This window comes from Pezoporus flaviventris, unplaced genomic scaffold, assembly GCF_033815535.1.
Source record: "Pezoporus flaviventris isolate CSIRO_AGI_PZ_B2104156 unplaced genomic scaffold, CSIRO_AGI_Pfla_v1 ptg000006l, whole genome shotgun sequence".
NCBI classification, from domain to species: Eukaryota; Metazoa; Chordata; class Aves; order Psittaciformes; family Psittacidae; genus Pezoporus; species Pezoporus flaviventris.
Window position 1 is genome coordinate 18,009,531 of NW_026892554.1, and position 21,030 is coordinate 18,030,560.

A 21,030-nucleotide genomic window follows, 5' to 3' on the forward strand; every position below is an offset into this window, starting at 1 on the left:
GTCTTGAGGAATGCAGTCGGCCCCCTGGGAAGGTACATATCTGTGAGGAGCTGCCCGCCCGCCCGCACTCCGCCGGCGCCGTCCCGCTCGGATCTCGGAGCAGCCCCGCACCGCCTCGGGGCCGCGCCACGGTCTCGGACTCCATCGGGGCTGTCCCGCAACTTCCCAAGTTCTGCTTTCTGGTGCAGTTCGCGCGGGGACGCGCCTTAGCCCACCGCCGCCATGGATGCCATCAAGAAGAAGATGCAGATGCTGAAGCTGGACAAGGAGAACGCCTTGGACAGAGCCGAGCAAGCCGAAGCAGACAAGAAGGCAGCAGAGGAGAGAAGCAAGCAGGTCTGCACCGAGTGCCGCGGCACAAGTCTTTCCAGACGACTCCTCTCTCCTGGGTTTTTTGGTTTTTGTTTTTGGTTTTTTTTCCTTTTTTCCCTGGTGTATGCTGCTCCCCTCCCCCCGAACTAGCAGAACTTGACCTAAGGCAGAGCTTCACCCTGGTAGGATTCCTCCCCTGGCCCCAGCAGCCTAGCTGAGAAGCGGAGCCCTGGGACAGCCGCATGGCTTGTGCCTTTGTCACAGGGGCAGGGCTACCGAGGCTTCTTCGAGCAGTGTTAGCAATGGACAGACGTGCTGCCATTTGGCAAAGGACACTTAAAGCTGTGTTCACCCCCTCCTGCACCACCCAGCAGACTTGTCCAGTTGCAGCTGCCCCCCTTCCCAGATGTGTATCCCATTTTCCTGGTCTTCTCCAATCCCCCTCCTTTACACCTGGGGCTTTATTTATTTGGGGGAGGGAGACACATTGGTTGCACATTTCTGGAAGATCCTGGAGGAGGAGGGGGGAAGGGAGAGGGATTTAAACTTCCCACTTTTCTAAGCCCAGGGAGAAACATGCTTGTGCGTTGTATTTCCTCTTGTGCACCTAGTTAGAGGATGACATTGTGCAATTGGAAAAGCAATTGCATGTGACGGAGGATGCAAGGGACCAAGTGCTGGAAGAGCTGCACAAGTCAGAGGATAGTCTCCTCTCCGCAGAGGAGAAAGCTGCCAAGGTATCGTGCCCTTGCCACAAGCAAAGAGAATCTAACTGTCTCTCCTTCTCTCTCTCTCTGTCTGTCCTTTTCTGTCTCTTCTGCACTCGCACTTCTCCCTTTGCACGATCACGTTGCCTGCTGCACCTTTTCCTGCCTGCCCTCCCCTCTCCACCACGTTCCACCCGTATCACAGCTGGAGGACGAGCTGTTGGCTCTGCAAAAGAAGCTGAAGGGCACTGAGGATGAGCTGGACAAATACTCCGAGTCCCTTAAAGATGCACAAGAAAAGTTGGAACTGGCTGACAAAAAGGCCACAGATGTAAGTTACCCCCATCCCTTTCACCACCACCACCCCCCATCCCGTACAGAAACCACACACTCCTGCACAGGACAGCCAGGACTCCTACCAAGCAGTGCTCCAAAGCTTTGCTGAGGGCAGGGTCCAGGCCCTTCCTGGGCAGGGAGGTGGGAAACACAGCACTGCCTCCTTGCATGAGGTTTGCACACTATCAGAGGCATTTGGTTGGGTTTCTGCTCACTCGATATGTGCTTTTCCTGTGTACTTGCCACTGCAGGCATCAAAGTAAAGGGCAGATTGTCCATTCAGGTGATGGGGAGAATGGTTCAGGCTGGAACAACACAATCTGGATAGTGAAGCAGAATCAGACATTTAATAGTAGATCCAGGAGAGGGAGATCCAAAAGAGCAAGGGCTGCTAGGTCTGTCTTCAAGAGCGCTGTTTCTAGGCACTCATGTGTTAGACCTGCTGCTAGATACGAGTTTGGCTCACTCACTGGTCCCTGAGATAAAAGATTCTCTCCTACTTTGTTTGTTTCCTTTTAACCTGGAAATCACTGGAACTGTTTCACTTGTCAAAGAAAAGTTCAGTCTCATGTGAGAGAAAGTTGTGCAGAAGCTGATACTTGCTAGGCTTGCTGTTCAGAGGACAGGGACCCTGGGCGCAAGGAGATATATATAGCTCAGCACTTTATATGGTAATAATGCAAGAGCCTGTGCGTCTCCCAGGCCTTCATCCCACCCACCTGTCTGCCCCTGACATGCATTTAATGTATTGCATGCATGGAACCATGTGAGTTTCTTGTCTCTGCTGTTGAGGTCCAGCTGTCTGGCTGCTGCTGTACAATCCAGTTCCCTCCAAGTAAATCTCAGCTCTGAATTACAGGCTTAGGTGAAAGCACAGTATTTCCAAAGCGATGACCTTCCTTTTCCTGTAACTGAGCTTTGAAAATTGTCAAAGCTATAATAAAAAGAGGAGTTGCCACAGATGAAGCAAGTAAAGTATTTCGGGGGTAAGGATGCTTTTAGAAGGGGAAATGTATCAAGCCCCAACTTTGCATGAAAGACAAGCTGCTTTTATCTTATTTTACTTCTAAAATGAATGAAGGATAAAAAAGTTTAACTTCAGTGTGGCAATTAAGTTGTATAGCTTTGAAAGAGAACTCAAGAACTTAACGTAAGCGTTAACATAGGAACAGGAGTGAGAGGTTCTGTGTAAAATGTGGATCAGATTGTCTGTCATCGTCTGTGTATGGCTGCATAGATGAGAGGCAGCTTCCTAGCAGGACGTTTATTTAACTTGTTCAAAGGAGCCGCATATAGATCCAGGGGAGATATTCCTTATAAGGAAAAGTATGCAGACTATTTGGAAATAGCTCGCCTAGGATGAAGGCAGGAGAAATCCTACTAGAGCCCCTTTTTGAAACGAAAGAGCTTCCTGACCAATCCCAATGCCATTTTCCTTTGCTGGGAAACAGCATTTGGAAGCGAGTGAAAGGCAATTGTATTTGCAGTTGTCCCTCAGGTGGAGGGTAGGCAAGCGTTTGTCTTGTTTTCGTGGAGGTAAATGCTGTATTTAATGGTATGTATGGAATACATCTGATGCTTTAAGGATGTCTTTCTTGTTGGCGATGCAGAGTATCTCTAGGGCATTGCAGTTGACCCAGTATTTGCCCTACTAGTTTGGATAGTTCCAAGCCTTAGGAAAAGGAGCAGGGGAGGGAGCACCGGCTCCTGGGGTGGCCTCGCCTTACGCGGTGGGAGTGAGGAAACCTCACCTCGCCGGTATTAGTCACCTCACCTCGCCAACGCCGGGCGCATCCCCTGAGCCCTGGAGCCACCTCACCCGGGACACCCCGTGTCTCAGGAGCTGGTGTCACTCCACTGCTCGCACTGGAGCGGTTCAGGGGCGGGGAAACGGGCCCCGGCCCCGGCCCCGACCAGGGACGGCTCGCGGCAGCTCGCGCTCTGCTCCGCCAGGGGGCGCTGCCGCCCCAGCCCGCCCACCTGGCGACGGCGGCCGCCGCCCGGCGTGGTCCAGCCTGGCCCGGCCCCGCCGAGTCCCCTCCCGGCCGGGGTCGGCCTCTCCCTGGGCCTGCCCTCCTCCCTGCCCTCCCCGCCGGTGCGCCGCGCCGCTCCCAGCTCCGTGCCCGCGGCCCCGCCCCGCTGTGCGTTGCGGCGCGCTGCGGGGGGAGTTCCGGGGCTGAGGCAGGCGGTGCTGCAGGCGCAGGCCGGGCGAGGCACGGGTATGGCGGCGATGAGCTCGCTGGAGGCCGTCAGGAGGAAGATTCGGAGCCTGCAGGAGCAGGCGGACGCCGCCGAGGAGCGAGCGGGCCGGCTGCAGCGGGAAGTGGACCAGGAGCGGGCTTTGCGGGAGGAGGTAGGGCCGGCCCGGCTGGGCTCGGAGGCCGCGGCCCGGTGGATGCGGGTGCCGGTGGGAGGCCGACCCTCGCTGCTTTCTTGTCGTCGGGTCGGGCCGCTCCTCCCTGAGCCGCCGCTTCTGACAAAATGGTTACCTGCCGGCGCGGAGGGCGGAGGCCGCGGCTCCCGGCGGCAGGCCCGGGCCCGCAGGTGAGGGTGGGTCACTGCAGTGTCCGCCGCAGTGCTGCGCTCTTCGGCCCGGTAACCCGAGCGGCGCGGGGGGCACGTAAAGCTGCGATGTGTGTCTTAGACCGCAGTAGGTCTGCTGCTGCCAACAGCGCAACGCTGAGCTGGTGTGAGGTTAAACTTAGGTGAGATGTTTGAGACCGGGGCTTTGTGTTAGGTTCTCAGCAAGCTTTAGTGATACCCTCCCCCCTAAGTGGTAGTTGTCCTCTTACTTCATCCAAACGAGTTCAGTTGTGGGAAGTCAGCACACCAACTGTAAAGAAGTTACGTCCTTAAGACTGAACCTGAGAGGGCCATGTCCAGGTACTTGCCCACAAAAAACGCCACAATACAGTCCCTGTCAGTGGCTATCTGTATTATGTTTAACTAGTCAAAACCCCTGGCTAAGATGGAAAAGGAGCAGTAGATACGGTTTCAGGCAGAGACAAGAGCAGGTATGGTCAGCACAGAAGAAGCAGTTATGGGAGGCAATTACAGCAAAACATGATAGTGCTGCTGTTGGCCTTGCCCCTGACCTTGGGCAGTTCTACCAGTCGTAAAATGTACAGTGTTCTTTGTGGTGGTTTTGGCGTCTTCAGTGGTTGTGTGAAAGTGATGCGAAAAATATTTCTTATTCATGTAGTTTATTACAGTAGAAAAACTAGTGACTGTTAGGTTTCTTTATAATAAGGGGCTTTCTGCATGTTTTGGGCAGCAAGTTCAAAGGAAGAGCCTTCTCATTACTTGCAGGTGATCGTCCCAAGAAGCAAAATATGGCTTCTTGCACTTGTGTAACTGCAGCATTCTTGCAAATCACTTCACATACCTCATTTTTTTCCAGTGAGGGATCATGTCACAGTCATGAACTTGTTTCATAAGGGTTTCTGTCTTAAAAAAAAAAAAAAAATCCCTACTTGTTGTGTAGTAAAGGACACCGATTTTCCAACTTTCAGTAGCATGTATTGTTCTAAACCATATATTAAGGGATTTCCACTAAAATGGGAAGCTTTGCTCTTACCTTTTGTGTCAGAAGGAGTATTGCTGGAGAAGTGATTACAGCCTTACAGCGGTAATCTGGTGAAGTCATCTTGTTAGAGCTCAGCCATGTTGCTGTAAGACTTAGGATCCTAAAGGTTAATGTTTCTGTCCTCCCTGATGTTGGTTTATGTGGATGATGTGAAGTTCTGCAGAGCACATTTACGCGGTATTCAAGGTTTTGTTTGCGAGGTCAGTGCTGGGATGAATAGAGGCAGAAAACTGAACTCACAGGCACCTGCAGACCTGTACCTCTTCTATAGTGTTAGCTGTGTACTGATTTGTGTCTTGTATTGTGTGCAGCTGTATTCCTGTGTGCTTGATGAAGGGAGACTTTGAGAACATAGCAGCAGGCAAGCTGAGGTGTGAATCTGACCCTTCCCTTAGTGCAGTGCCTTACACGTGTAGCATGTGACCAGCTACAGTTGTCCTGTGGTTTTTTTTTTGCCTTTTCTTTCTTCCTGTGCAAGGTACGCATACACAAACAATGAAAAAGCTAAAGCTGTGGCCAAAACCTATCCCAGTTTACAGTGTTTGATTGCTAAACCAGATTGTTAAACGTTCCAAGGCTCTGATTAGCAGCCTTTGCCTTAAAAAAGAATCTCTCCTGGTTTGAGTGTGTGTGTCTCGAGGGGCTATTGGTAATCCTGTTTTCAGAGTGCATTTTTCTTCCTCCGTCTGGAGAACAGAATCTCCCTTACACCAGTAATCATTAACACCCGATGGTAATTTATCCTTGTCATTGCTCATTGTGGAAGTATGTGGTGTATAAGTGCTATGGCAAAAACGCAGAGGATTGTGTTTGTCTGTTAGCTGTGGGAGTGCCCCATAATGTCACTGCGTTTTTTTTCCTTTCTAACCAAATAAGGAGACAAGCCCTGCTCTGCAGGGGAATAACTTGGGCCATATAAGGCTGGTTGGTAAACCCTGACTGAGGTACTGAGCAGGAAGTAAAAATTTGAACTTTAGTCACCCAGTGTTTTCTGAGCATACTGTATGCTCTTATCATGATGAGGAGTCTTGACATGATAATAATTAACTTGTAACATTACATATTTCCCAAGGGTAACATTTGTGAGGGGTTGTTTTATTTCCCAAATGAGGATGTTCAGATTCTTACTATTTGAAACCAGAAGTCTGGAAATACAGGCTTGGGGTACTACTGCTTGATTACATAGCCAAAGATTTTATATTCGTGTTAATGTGGATCTACATGATCACTGTCAATACTCGTTAATGTTCAGATACATACTTGCTTCCCTGTTGTCTATTATGTTAAAGGTTGTTGTACTTGTCTGGTGTCTAAGTTAGTATTACTTGGTTTACGTACAACAAAATTTTAGTTGTGGCCAACTGCATCCAGCTGCGTGGGGTGAGTGAAAGCAACAAAGAACAGTTCTTTACATATTTAATTAAATTAAAAATACCAAACTGATACTTTTGGTTTCTGGTTTTGAGGATTGTTCCCCCCACCCCTACAGCATAGGAAGTTGAGATGTGTACTTCCTTATCTATAGCAGCATGGTTTTCAGTAGTGATTAAAAGTAACTTATTCTTGGAAGTAATTAACTTTCTAGAATAAAGACCTTATTGTGTATATATATTTAGTGCTTAACAGCCTTTTGAGAAAAATAAGGTTTAATAATGAGGTTATTATGAGAAGGCTGTAACAGAACTTACTTTGCGACTTAAATGTACATTTGAGAAGGTTAGAAGTAAAAGTTTGTAATGATAAGAGACAGAGGAGCTGCAAGTGTTACACAGAAGATGAAATGAACTGGTAATGCAAGAGAGGCAAATCTGGGGGAAGCTTGAGAATGGCAGTGGGGAAGAAAGATGTTATAAGTGATTGTTGCCTGCACCAGGGCCCTTCTGAGATGTAGCCTTTGCTGGTGCATTCTCTGTCAGCTTGCCTGTACACAAACTTGGGGTATTCAGGCATTTCTTTCATGTTCTCTTGCTCTCTCTGTGTTAGCTCTCTCATTGCAAGTATCAATGTAGATGTATTTTTGCATGTTTATTCTGAGCCCTTCTTATGGAACTCAAGGAAATACTGCAGCAGTTCTTAAAATATGGCAAGAGGTCATAAATAAAGGATTTGGGATAACAGAATAATCGAGTAACTAGTTTGTGTTGATTTGACTGACAAAAAGGCAGGGGGGCACGAACTGTTAATGTCTGCAAATACAGTAACAGAAAATGTGTGGGGAAGGATACCTAATTCTTCCAGTGCAGTACTTTCTGGTACAAATTGTTAACTCCTTAATGTGCTTCATTTAGAGGAAGCATTAATCACTTTTTCCTCTGTTAAAGTAATAGCTTCACAATTCAATGAGGGTGTGTACATCTCTGTATGGGCTTTTTAGTGGATGAAGTCAGAAATTACTGGATGCCGCTGTTAAATGGTGCTGGCAAGTATGTGGGATAATCTTTTACGAGAGGTGATGTGTGCCTTATTATGAATTAATTTCTGTTCTTCCTGTGCTTAGGCTGAGAGCGATGTAGCTTCTCTGAACAGACGCATCCAGCTGGTTGAGGAAGAGTTGGATCGGGCTCAGGAGCGCTTGGCTACTGCCCTGCAGAAGCTGGAGGAGGCTGAGAAGGCTGCAGATGAGAGTGAAAGGTGGGTGGGGCCACTATTGAATGGATGGTTACCCTCATGATAAAGATGATAATTGCCAGGGTGTGGGTTAGGGAAATAAATTAAACCACTCCTGTGTCTCCAAGTATGTGTAATCCACTCTTCCCTACATGGACTTCGGTTAAAGCTTGTCTGTAGGGATGTCCAAAATGTTGTAGGCTTGAATTCTTTTCCTGTCAAAGTTGTAAAGATTTAAGTGGGGTAGGGCTTTTGATATATCCTGCTACATCCTGGGAAAACTACTTGGTCCAGTCCAGATTTCTGTGTTTGGATGACAACCTCCTGAGGGTGATGTGATGTGCTGTCGGGCAATTCTTGATTTCATTGTGGGTAGAAAGTCTCAGGGGGAGAGAAGCAAAGTGCTGGAAGAGGCACACAGTTTTCCCATTGGCAAGACTGGTACATGAAGGTGAGCAAAGGATTAGCATAATAATTCCTTCAGGTTTAGGCTGGGGTTTCCAGAAGTACTTAACCTAAGTTAGCAACATAACATTTGTGGCTTTGGAAGACCTCTTTTACTTCTATAAATAGTATTTTATATCTGTGATAGTACCTTTTATTGTGAAAGGATCTTACGTATTGTAGGACCTGCTTGAGCAAGTCCAGAGGAGGCCACGGAGATGCTCTGTGAGCTAGAGCACCTCTGCTGTGGAGACAGGCTGAGAGAGCTGGGCTTGTTTAGTCTGAAGACTCCAGGGAAACCTTAGAGCAGCTTCCAGTGCCTCTAAAGGGGCCACAAGAAACCTGGAGAGGGACTTTTTACAAGGGCACATAGTGACAGGACAAGGGGGAATGGTTTTAAACTGACAGAGGGGAAATTTAGATTAGACATTGGGAAGAAATTCTTCCCTGAGAGGGTGCTGAGGCACTGGCACAGGGTGCCCAGAGAAGCTGTGGCTGCCCCATCCCTGGCAGTGTTCAAGGCCAGGTTGGACACAGGGGCTTGGAGCAAGCTGCTCTAATGGAAGGTGTCCCTGCCTGTGGCAGGGGTTGGAAATGGATGAGCTTTAAGGTCCCTTCTAACCCAAATGAGTCTGTGATTCTGTGTATTCTGCATACCTATTTCTGTCTCACGAACAGTGCAGCCTATTGAAAAGCTAAAGTGCCTGAGTCTCTGCATTGTGAAATAGTTAAGAGCATCGGGGACAAATGTGCATGGAAGGGGCAGTAAGCAATGTTTTGTGTTGTGAAGGAGTTAAACTTTTCTTATGCAGAGCAGAGAGCTTCAGTGCTCTAGGGCTCTGACAAGGCAAAACTCACAGGAATCTGTTTGGTGTATAAACATAATGCCTGTCAGTCCTGCAGGGGTTGTAACATGCTGGTTCATGGTGAGTGTAAAAGCACAGATGTCTTTAGTCTTTAGCCATCTTATTAGGTCTTTAGTAGCCAGACCCTTTATTTACCATTCCATAAGATCAGTTTTCCTTCAGTTTAAAATGAAAAAGGATAATACAGCTGAACTGTGGTAAGAGCAAAATTAATTTAATTTTCTGTCTTTTGAAGACATGCTTCTTTCCTTTGAACTTCTGTAGTGTGATGCATAGAACTGTATCTTATAGTCGAAAGCATCAAATGTCTGATGTGCTTCATTCATCTGAAAGTCACACTCCATTCATAGTAGAGCTGGAGATAAACTGGCAAGTCCTGAACCTTGTATTTCCCATTTGTCCCATCTTTCAGAGGAATGAAGGTCATTGAAAATAGAGCCCAAAAGGATGAAGAGAAGATGGAAATCCAAGAGATCCAGCTTAAAGAGGCTAAGCACATTGCTGAAGAGGCTGACCGCAAGTATGAAGAGGTGATTTCTTGAGTGCAGGTCATCTGTTTCTGGAGCACTTTAAGCTGTGCCTGTAATTCTCCCACTTCCCCTCCCCAGCTTTTCCTTGCCTGTTTACCAAAAAATGGGAAGACACCCAACTCCCTGCTTTGTAGGTGTAGAAACTGGTGAGGTGTGCTGCAGCAATGTGATATCCCTGACTGTCATTTGCCCTTTCCTGTAGGTGGCTCGTAAGCTTGTGATCATTGAGAGTGACCTGGAGCGGGCTGAGGAGCGTGCTGAACTATCAGAAAGGTAAGTGCTGAACTGCCCCAAGATGTGTGTGAGGTGCTACAAGACAGCTGTAACAGCATGAAACAGTGGCAGTTCACCGTTTGTTCAGCTCAAAGCTATGTTTTGCTCATTTACTCTACTGGTCGAAATAAATGGTCAACGCCAAAGTAAACGTGTTCATACCTGTGTGTGCGCGTGTGTTTTGTCACTGCATGCTGTACCTGCACACTGATTTTGTGAATGGCTTTTGTGCATTTCATGTGTTCACTAACAGCCAAGTCCGACAGCTGGAAGAACAGTTAAGAATAATGGATCAAACCTTGAAAGCATTAATGGCTGCAGAGGATAAGGTACTGATACTAATGAACAGTTTCTAGGTTTAACTGCAACCCAAGGTCTTTCAGCTTCCATAGCCGATTAGCTCACTCAGTAGTAACAAATTAGTCCTTGCTACGCTCTTTCCTTGCATCTTGCTTTGGTGGTTTTCTTTGGTCTCTTTTTTGTTTATTCATTTTTACCTTTAAAACTGATCTCTTATGCAGCCAAAAAGAAGCTGAACTGTCTCACGTGTAAAGGCTGTGTAAACATTTCTGTGTAAGCCAAATGCTATAGATAATTGTCTGGTTGTTGTCTTAATGTACACTTGAAATGGAATTTGGCATCACAAAGAGTTGCTTTCAGTCTGTGATGGATTCAGCTGCTTTTGAGGCCGTTCTTTTGCTCTTTAATTGTTTTCATTTTTCTCTATCTTTTCCCCCTGTTTTCTCCTGTTTCTTTTGCTTGACTGAATCTTCCATCCGCCCCTTTCCTGCCCTCCTTCCGAAATAACAGCAAATGTGCTGAGCTTGAAGAGGAGTTGAAAACTGTGACCAACAACCTGAAGTCGCTGGAGGCTCAGGCTGAGAAGGTAGGCTAGAGACTTATGTGAGAATGTGTCCCTTACACTGTCATCTGGATTGGCCAGAGGGTTTTTCTTTATATGCTGATCACTTGGCAGCCTTTCAGCAAGGCCATTGTCAAGTATTTGGACTTAGTGGAACCTAGCATTCCTTCTGGTTCAAATAGGTCAGTATATTTGACCACATCTTCTGTTAAGTAGTCTGACAGGATTAAATATTACTTATGGGATGTCCCTTAAAATGGCACTTGTGTGCTAACATTAAATTTCTCCAAATGCCTCTCCTCTTTAAAACTGTAGTACAAATTTCTACTCGAGAGTTTCCACCCTATAGCACTGGAAAATAACTCATGAGAAGTTTATAAACTGTGTATTATCATAGTCTGGTAAGTGGAATTAATTTAGTTATCCCCTAGTTATATTAATTTCCTGTATGCAGCTGGTCTATACAAGAAAGTCTTGAAAGTGGCATTTTGTGGTGTATATATAGAATACTTTGTCTAAAATCAGTGATTCTCTTTCTAATTACAGTACTCACAGAAAGAAGACAAATATGAGGAGGAGATTAAAGTCCTGACTGACAAACTGAAGGAGGTAAAATTAGAGCTGTTCTTTATAACAATGTAACTTTGATTCTTTTAATACAAAGACTACTTCGATGCTTTAAGGATGAGCATGTAATTTAGAGACAGTTTAGTGTTTAATATCACCTGAAGATTAGTATCACCTTATTGTTTGCCTCCTTTCATTGCACTTTTTTCATTTGAATTGTTGCTCCTCTATTCATAATTGCTGTGTGTAAAAGACTAAAGTAGTCTGTATTTGTCTTGACTTCAGGCTGAGACCCGTGCTGAATTTGCTGAGAGGTCAGTAACCAAGCTGGAGAAGAGCATTGATGATCTAGAAGGTATGGAGTTTTTGGTTTTTCTCACTTATTATAGAATTACAGATCTCTTATTCTTCTCTTGGTTTTGTTTTGTTGGGTTTTTTTCAATACCCAACTCTACTCACTTAACTTGTCTTGCTTATATAAATGTGTCTGCGTAAAGATTAAAATAGGCAAAATGGTTCTGATTGAAATGTATTGGTCACTCAGATGCTTCAGGTGAAGTGTTTTGCTCTTGCCTGTTCCTTTTTCTCTCATGTTCTCAAGACTCCTTTCATTTTTTTGCTTTATAGTCTTCTACTTGGAGGTATATAAATGTATAGGGTAAATGAGAAGATAAGTATTGTTATTATCTTACTGAAGAGCTGAGTTATGTTTGTAACGATTGGGAATGTGGTAAGCTAACCTGATTTATTACTGTGGTAAGTTGTGGGTCAGGGCAGGCATTTTGTGACATAAACCCATTGCTGGTTTTCAGTAAAGCTATTAGGCTGTATACATAATCAGAAGGACAAGTTATTTAACTTCAGAGAGGTTTAGGGTTTTGATAAATCTTTCAGAACTGCAATAGAATATTAGAATGTGCTTCATAATTAGAAGTTATGTGGAGTTTACTATTTAGATGCATTACACTAAGTTGATTTTAAGAAGCTTGATTGCTTGACATGGCAGGCTGACTTCTACATAAAGGTATGAAATATCTAGGTAGCTGCTGAAAAATAATGATCAGTGACTCAGGAAGGAGGGAAGGGAAGAAATCATAAGTGTTCAGAAGGAACAGAAATTGCTGTAAGAAACTGAGATTATGACATCTTACAAACCAGAGGGGTTTAAAAAAACCACAACAAAACATGGTGGAAAATAAATGGTAGTGTCCTTTTTGGGGCCCATTTTTTATCTTTTCTCCCATGCTCCTGTGTGCCCTCCTAATGTGTGTTAAAACAAAAATCCAGGGCAGTAAAACATGGATTTCGCTCCCCTTGTACGCTTTCTTGCCTTGGTTTTCTCTGTATCGCAGATTGCCCCACCGGCAGTGCAGTTAATGAACTTGTCACATAAAACTATACAGTAGTGATTTCTTTATTGTTCTCTAATGCTGTGATTTTTGTTTTGTCTGTCGCAACACCTCTTTCTGTTCGCTCTTCCCCTTCCCTGTGGCCTCTGGATGGTATCCCATGCCACCACCTCCACCTTCCATCCTGTGATCACGCTACCTTTCCTTGCACACCTCTGCCTTCCCCTGGGGGAATGTTAGATGAGCTATATGCTCAGAAACTGAAGTACAAAGCCATCAGTGAGGAGCTGGACCACGCTCTCAACGATATGACTTCCATGTAAATGTCTTCCCAGCTTGTGCCTGCACCTGCTTCCCTGCCCTCATTGATTGTGCAGTTCCAGCCTTGTGAAATTTTACTCCCTGTGTAGCGGGAGATGCATTCTTTTAATGAGACTAGGTGTACAAAATACCATGAACAATATCTTTACCGTGGCAGAGTGTGGGTGAGTTTTGTGCAGAGCCTGGTAAATACTCATGGTGATTTTGTAAGCTGCCTGATAAGCTTGTGGTGCTTACTCTTTCATTCCATATCTGCAATCCTTGTGTCTTGTAGATGCCCTTTGTAGCTCTGCATTTATCCTTTCAGTTCACCTCTGTTCAAGCACTGCCTCCCAGGCCCGTCACATTCAGTTTACCAAAGAAAACTGCCTCTATACTTGTTGCATTCAGAGTGTGTTTTTCTGAAGTCACAGGTTTTTTTTCTGGCAAAGTTCCTACACAAGTTTCAAAGAAGTTTAGAATTAGCTGTATCAGTGTATCAGCTGTATCAATGACAGTGGAAAGGGTTTATCTAAATTTCCTTAACAGCTCTGAAAATTTCAGCTGTTATCAGTAAATTCCAAGTGTAGAAATTGGTTTAGAACACTTTGTCATTTAAACCATATCAAAGTGACATTTGAATTGTAGGTTGCTTCTGCATGTAGTGGTAGGTGTATTTTGCATATACTGAAAATGTGGTAGTATCAACTTCAGTCATAAGGAGAAGATAAAGAGTGTATTAGGTGGCAGGAAAGCAGTTGTATCAAACACTGCACGGACCAGTTGCAGCTTACAAACTGACTCTCCTTCCATCAGCCAAAAGCTCTGAACAGAGGTCAGCTATGCTAAATCCACCTTCCCATGCTCATACCTTCCAGTTGCATGAGCCCTGTAAAGTTGGCATGGGAAAGAGGAAGAGTTGTGGCTCTCAGGTGCTTGTGAGGGGCAATGTTTAGTCCCAGCATTTCTTTTGGAAGCCAGCATGCTTTCAGCCAGGCATAAGCTTTGCTTAGAACTTGAAATGTATTTTGCATGCACCCATATTTTAGATGCTTCTTTTGCTTTTTTCATCCCTGTATCCATTCATTACTTCCCTCCCTCTCTCTCCCAGCTTGTTAGTAGGGTTCTAACATTGTATGCTTTGTATGCTTTGATTTATTTTTAGGGTTGTTTTTTTTTTTTAATCCCCTTCCTCTCCCCAAAATTGCTTTTGCTCAGTGGCTTCTCAAGCAAATGGATTTCTTTCTTCCTCCTCTGTGTACAGAGAATTACAGTATTTATTCAATTTGGGATCTTTCTAAGTGGAAAACAGACTTTATTATGTACTCTACTGGTACATGAGGAAGTGACTGTAACATTCCAGTCCCAGCATGGTGTGGTGTTTCCCTAGTAGTCATCTTGGCATGCTGGGCTCTGCTGTGCTGTTACTGCTTTTTTGGGAGTCTTTACTGCACCTTTTTTATTTCCTACCTTATTTCACTTTTTCTTTTCATGCAGATAATTTTCTTTGCTTCACTTCTGCAAAGACATCTTCATCGGGTTGGATAAAACATCTTTCCAAGCTTTGGATGTTTCATGGGTTCATTGTCCTGTCTTCTAGCTTAGTTGACTCTATTTCTCTAGCACCTGTCTCAGAACATGCTCTGTTTGTGCTCTGCTGTACAGAAACTCTACATCTCTCAATGTAAAATAAACATCCCAGCTGTATTCCCTTTGCTATTCCCTTGCCTTTTATTTATTTAAATAACTGTTTCAGTTTTAATAAAAGTTTGCGCTTTTTTGCCATTAGGGTTTAAATTTTTTTTGGTGTTTCCGTTTTCTTTCTGCAAACACTTTTGCCTGGGTGTTGACAATGCAAAGCCAGTGCTAGTAGTCTATGGGAGTCAGAACTGACCAGTTATGTTCTCAGTCTTTTTCAAAATCTGATGTAGATAAAACAACAAATAGACGTAATGGGAATTTTTTCAGCTGTTATTGTTAGGCCAAAATCTGCATGGACACTGCTCCCTTGGGGTCACTTGGTCATGGGAGTGTGGCTGGAGAGCAGATGTGTCCTTGGCACCAGATTTTTCACTTCGAAGTCTGAAATTTTTCTCCTAGCTTGGTGCTGAAGACTTCCTGTCTCTATACAAATGTGTGAGATAACTTAAATGTTTGAGACACATTTAAAGGAGCAATATAAAAAAACTGTTTGTTTTTTTTTTTACACCAAAATAGCCCTTTCAGTGTCTTACAGGAAAGTTTTACCCGCTTTCACACCTCAGTCATTTAGCAAAGACATTGCTTGCTAACTTTGTTTCTTTTTTACTTCCCTTGAATGGCGTGAGAGCATGAGACTTCAGCCGTGGTTGGAAGTTCAGCAGGGAGATTTCAGTGTTTTTCCATTCTCATGCTTAGTTCTGCAAGTTTGAATTGCAGGCTCAGGAGAAATGTTTCAGAACCAGAGTAGGAAAACTCTCATCATTGATAATGGAATAATTCTGCTGCAAAGTGAAATACACAGATTTGTTTGAAAGCCTAAGCTTTGGCTCTGAGTTGATTTGATGGTCCCTAATTAAAGATGGGCATTAACTACTGGCACCTTGCTTTTTTTGTACTGTTATTGCAAGTACAGAGTTAATTGTGCTGTTTTAATTTAATTTTCTTCACAATGAGAGAAGTTATTTTCCAATTCACGTTGAAGTGAATCAGTTTAAACTGGATTGATTCCGATCATACCTGTCACTGTATATATTGCTCAAGTTCTGAAGTCACCACAGCTAAGTAAGCTCATCATAGTGTACCTGACTTTTAGTTTTTAGCTTGTAGAATAATGTGAATGTGTCTTTCTGTTAAACCTCAAGATTATTCATCAGTGCAGTTTAGGCTAGATTAACTCCCCTCCTTTACTTGGCTTGCAAATGGGTGCATTGTCCTACCCCTGCCATTCTCAGTTAACTTTGTCTCATTCCAGTTTTTGATGCCATGATACATGTCCTTATTTTATTGGCTGGGGGGAGAAGCCCAACTACAGGATATTTATCTGCAGTCATAGGCAGCTTGGATAATAAGGTTCAATAACTTAATAGTCATCAATTGAGATGCAGTAAGTGGGTGTGTAAAACATGTGTGTTGCAACTGAGAAGTAAAATGTCTGATGTGAAGATTAACCGGATAGAATGGGATGAGCGTTTGTAAAATGGCTGAAGCTAACATGGATAGCTTCACAAGTGTAAGGGTCAGCTATCACTTGTCAGCTGAGCCAGAGTAACTTATGCTACAGCAACTCAAACCTCTCAATCTATTGTGTGTTTTGGTTTATTGTATTGGCAGTAATTGCAATATTATTGTTTCTTAAGAGAAGTAAAAAAGGCAAAATCCAGTGTAGGAACCTGGTAATTTTTAACACAGTAATTTAGACCATCAGTATTTAAATCTTCTCTTTTCCTTCAAACACACAAAAGTCGGCTCTCTGCACTCTAGGGTGATGCATTGCTGGACAGAGTACTGGAAATGGGCAATGCAGCGCAGATACCCAGGTAGCTGCATACAGAATTCCTAGCTGGCCCTGTTCCACTCACCTTGTCTCCACTGTTGGGATATTTCAGTGCTTTTGTCACTGTTGTACCTGACCTGTGCATTCTGCTGTACGTCCCACCAGGTCTGGCCATGTGTAGCTAGTCATGTGCATGAGGCTTGTTGACAGAAGCACAAGGCTGGCTCTGATGTCTTGTTTGCCTGGGTGCTCTGCTGTGCTGAGCTGAGCCTCACTGGGCCTGCACCAGAGCTTGAACTCCCTGCTTGGCCTAAGGTGGCTGCTGACAGAGCCAGCCCTTGGCTCTGCCTCTGTGGTAAAGCACAACCCAGGCATCGTGCCTGTGGGCAGACAAGGGCTGACTGTACACTTGGTAATGCTTTCCATGATTTTCATCTTGTACATGGAGAAATACTGTAAGTCTCTGGCCCAGAGAGTTTTCTGTAATGAAGGTAAGCATCAAGTTCTTAGTTCAAATTATGTTGTCATGTTTGAATAACAACTGAATGCACTTTGCCAAAGTGAAATTTTAATTACTTTGAGGTTTTGATATTATTTCCACATATATGTGCCGTTGTCTGGGTAAGAGAGGCAAGACCTGGTTGTTACCAGTCCAGCGTCAGAGCTCTGAATTGTGCCCTGGTTTTACTGATCTGGCTGTTGGTGTTTGGGCTGGGGAAGACGCTGTGAGGAGTTGCCGCTCACTGCACAAGTATGACCTACAGACCAGCTCACTGCACAGCTTTGCTGTGTCCAGAGCCTCCAGGGGAAGAGGATTTCAGTGGAAGCTGTTAGGAAGCTTGTGGAAAAGAATCAGAAACAGTCATTTCCTGTAGGGGAACAAGCTGGAATCATGAGGTCAGGAGTGCAGTTTGACTCTTGAGAAGAAAACACAGATAAAACAAGACAGCCATAAAGCATCATGGAATGTTCTTTCACCCTGCAGATCAACTCTCACTAAATGCACTGTCACAACATAGCTGTGATTGTTCTCTTTGAATGTGAACTGTCCTCTCCATTTGCTGTATTTGAGCAACACAGGTTTTCATGCTTCCATTTCATTTTCACTGAATGTTTGGGTTTGTTATCTTGCAAAGTGCAACTGTACAGTTTAAAGGTATCAAAGTGTGTTGATACAAATAACAGAAGTATGCTTCCATACTAAAAGTGTCATTTCAGCTGTCAGATTCCTCAGGGAAGGGCAGGAGCTGAGTTAGACCTAGTGGTAGGTGGCTACTAGCATTTCTCCTGCTGTTTACTTGCCCTGGTTGTGACACAGTTGTTTTCCCTCCACTGACAGATGAGGTTCTCCCTCGTCTTACTAGGTCTTAAATAGTTAACAAAGAAAAATGGCACCCAGAAAACAAATCTTCCACACACTGTACATAAAGATTAAAGCAGGATTTGGTTCTCCTAGGAATATGTAGCTGCAATTCTTCTGTCTTTATTCCCACTCACCTGTCTCACTGCTGTTCCCCACAACAGGAATCTTAGACAATTCTTCATAGCTTATAATAGCTGTTCATTGGAGTAGCTTCTTAATTACTAGAGTTCTAGAAACAAAGGTAAAATGTTTCTCTGTGTGTTACTGAACTGTCTGTGGTGTGACCAGTTTCTTTATTAACTCTTACTTAACTGTTTTCTCTGTCTAATCTGTCTTCATTCTGCCTCTTTTTTCCCTTCTAACCTGCTTGCTGCCTGTACAGACCAACTCTACCAGCAACTTGAGCAAAACAGTCGCCTAACTAATGAACTAAAGCTGGCATTGAATGAGGATTAAACTTTAGTGTGACTATATTGTTAACTTGTTTTAAAACTGCTTCTTCCAAATTTCCTTAAGAATGAATCCCTTAAGAATGAAATATAGAAATAAGCAAGAAACGTAGAAGTTGATTTTTTTTTTTACAGACTATTGATTCTGTGGTAAATTAATGGATGAAATTTTCAGTTTCGTTTGGAAACATATGAAAATGCTTCTTCTGGATGAGGCTTTTCATTATCTGTATGCACACCTGTTTGGAGGAGCAGTAAGCTCTTTGGCTGTATAGTAGCTTCTTCCCACTTCATTAAACAGCTACAGTATTCAGCTGACAGTATCCAAAAAGTAACAGCCTTCCATGTGGAGGGGCACTCAGTTCACCTGACATCATGAATTGGCCTTAAGATTTTCACTAGAACATGGATGAAAGAAAAATGTTCACCAGGATTCACATTTCCCTATTTCAGAAGAACATAAAGGATACTTATGGCTGGTTTGCTATCTGGAGACTTTAATGTAGTGATTTTGCATAATTATGAATTGGGCTGGTATTGACTTAAAAAAAAACCAAACAAAAACACCCAAACAAACAAACAACAACAAAACCCCTAGGAGTGGGAGCTCCATCTGCAAATCCTTGGTCAGTTTGAAGGTATGCTTGCATTAGTCTGAGGCTACTATTACTGGATTCTGGTAGGATGCATCTCTAGAACATTGTGCTCATTTATTGCATCAAATAAGTGTGTTAAATGACTGTCCTATAAAAAGTGTGCATGCAACATAAGGCTACTAACTTGGATTTGAATTATTTTCTAGAATATATAGATTTCTTAATGTCACTTCACTGAGATTAGAAGAGATTAGTTTTAATTTTGTCTGTTCTTTGCAAGCTCTGAAGTACATGAAGCTTTAAGCATGGATCTGCAAAGAATTTAATTCTTATTGCCCTACTGAACAAGGGGGGAAAAAAGGGATTCTCCATCCCACATTCCTATGAGCAAACAGCTTCCAGAACATGCAAGAATTGTGTTTCTGTTGGCAGTGCGTTTTCTTAACAAATGCAGCTGTGAACAGTTCTAAACTTGCATTACTTGCCCTTCGTTTTATTAATTTGGAATTCTCTAGTTCTCATCTAGAGATGAGGATTGCATGCCTTTGTGTTCTGAGAACCAGTGCCTCCAAAGAACTGCTATTCATGTTTTGATTTTCTAATCCCACAACAGAGAAAGTGGCGCATGCCAAAGAAGAAAACCTTAGTATGCATCAGATGCTGGATCAAACTTTACTGGAGTTAAACAACATGTGAAAACCTTCTTAGCAGCAACCACATGATTTGTTTATTATTTTTACACCTGCTTGCCGTGAACCCCCATAAATGTGTCTTTTTTTTGTTTGTTTTTTCACCACAGTCACAAGAACATCTGCTAAATTATCAGGCAGGGGTCAGGGAAACACCAAAATGGGCAAGCCAGATGCGGGTTAAACTATACTACATTATGGTTTAAATGTGCCATTTCCCAACCAAAATGTTACCTACACTTTGTAGAGAGTTCACCAGCTCAATATGCTTACTAGTCTTTTGAAGAATCCTGGCTGTGACAGAAAGTGTACCTCCTCAAGTGCCAACTACAGCTTATGACAAGAATGATGTATGTTCCAGAGAGATCAGGTGGAAATGGTGCTATTTTGAACAAAAGGTTCTACTGAAGCCTTTTGTTTCATATCAGACAAGTCAGGAGTTGTCCAGCACAGTAATTTATTTTTATCAGAATTCTGTTGATCTGTGAGGATTTGGACTTTCTGTGCCTTCTGATTCAATAACACAAAGGTATGTGAGCAACAGAGACAAGTGAAGGCTTCCAGAGTTCTTAATATTGACTTCTTGCAACTCAATACAGAAGTGTAGGTCAGCATTTCACCTTGAGTTTTCATGCGATTGTATTTTTCATGTTGAAATGAAAGATTCAATAAATTCAGGGGAAACCATAAATTTGGAAAAGATTGTTTCAAAAATGTATTTTATTTGTGTGTGTTTTGGGGAGGGGGAGGACTTTATAAACCGATATTCGCCTCACTTTTTTTCACACTTTCTTTGAGCAGTTTTAAAAGTATACCTGTATGTAAACATTGTATAATGATATGGAATAAAATGCACATTTTAGGACATTTTTTAAATTTTGCTCTCCTGTGATTTGTTTCTCACCACATTCACTTCCTGTGTGTGTCAAACAGGCATGTGTGCCATCTGTCTCCATGGGATGTACTGTTAACATGTGGGCTTTCAGGCTCTTTCGTGCTGTTAGGCTAATGCATAAAAATGCAATGAAATTAAGTAGTTTGGACTGATGTGGATCTGCAGCTCCTATGAGGGGCCCTTTGAGGACCATATTGCAGGAACGTGTCCCTGTCCTAGTTGGCTGCAGAATTTACCTGTTCCCAAACAAATGATAAGAGCTTTCCAAAACTGACCAAAACTCTTCTGTAAGATCACTGCAGAACTCACATAGACTTCTGTAGGAAATGAGCCCTAAAGACCATGCCCTTGGAAACACTGCCATGTATTTGTGTATTTTACCTGTTAATGTGTTAATTTACTTTGATACAGTGACAGACCTTCCAAAATGATTAGTCAAGTTCACAAGAGATCCTTTCACCCAACTTTTCAGTGCTGGTTGCTAATTTCTGCATGTGTAGGTATCTTTATTTGAATTACAAGCTCTGTCAATGAGCACTTCGGAACTTGAAGAATAATTCTTATTCCTTCTTTTTCTATAGTACATTGCTGAAAGTTAATGCTGTCAACCCTTCTAGAAGCAAGGAGTTCAGTAGGAGACAGGCATAGATAACCTTCCAGATCATCAAAGAATCTCCGTTAGTGGACCCTTAGCAAGCAACTGACTTTCAAGCAACTTAGCAAGCAAGCCAAGAGACCTTTTCAGCAGCTGGTGTAGTGCCATAGGGTAAAGTAATACATAATAATTTCATGTTAAATGGGAGTCAGAGAAGGACGGTGTATTG

At 43.4% G+C, this 21,030-nt stretch overlaps 1 protein-coding gene across 26 annotated transcripts; it reads left to right on the forward strand.

The window, feature by feature from the left end:
- Positions 1-20,187, forward strand: TPM1 (tropomyosin 1). 26 transcript variants are annotated; one of them, XM_061447195.1, is made up of 11 exons: positions 9-336; positions 924-1,049; positions 1,225-1,350; positions 7,439-7,572; positions 9,271-9,388; positions 9,591-9,661; positions 9,915-9,990; positions 11,070-11,132; positions 11,376-11,445; positions 12,680-12,924; positions 14,237-14,446. In XM_061447195.1, exons 1-10 carry the CDS (start codon positions 223-225, stop codon positions 12,760-12,762), a joined length of 981 nt encoding a protein of 326 aa, XP_061303179.1. In that variant the 5' UTR covers positions 9-222; the 3' UTR covers positions 12,763-12,924; positions 14,237-14,446. The 26 variants fall into 26 exon arrangements, with proteins under 26 accessions (XP_061303165.1, XP_061303169.1, XP_061303164.1 ...); XM_061447180.1 differs by lacking the exon at positions 1,225-1,350 and having other exon boundaries at positions 6-336; XM_061447193.1 differs by lacking the exons at positions 9,915-9,990; positions 12,680-12,924; positions 14,237-14,446 and adding exons at positions 10,472-10,547; positions 19,236-20,187 and having other exon boundaries at positions 14-336.
- The last annotated feature ends 843 nt before the right edge of the window (positions 20,188-21,030 follow it).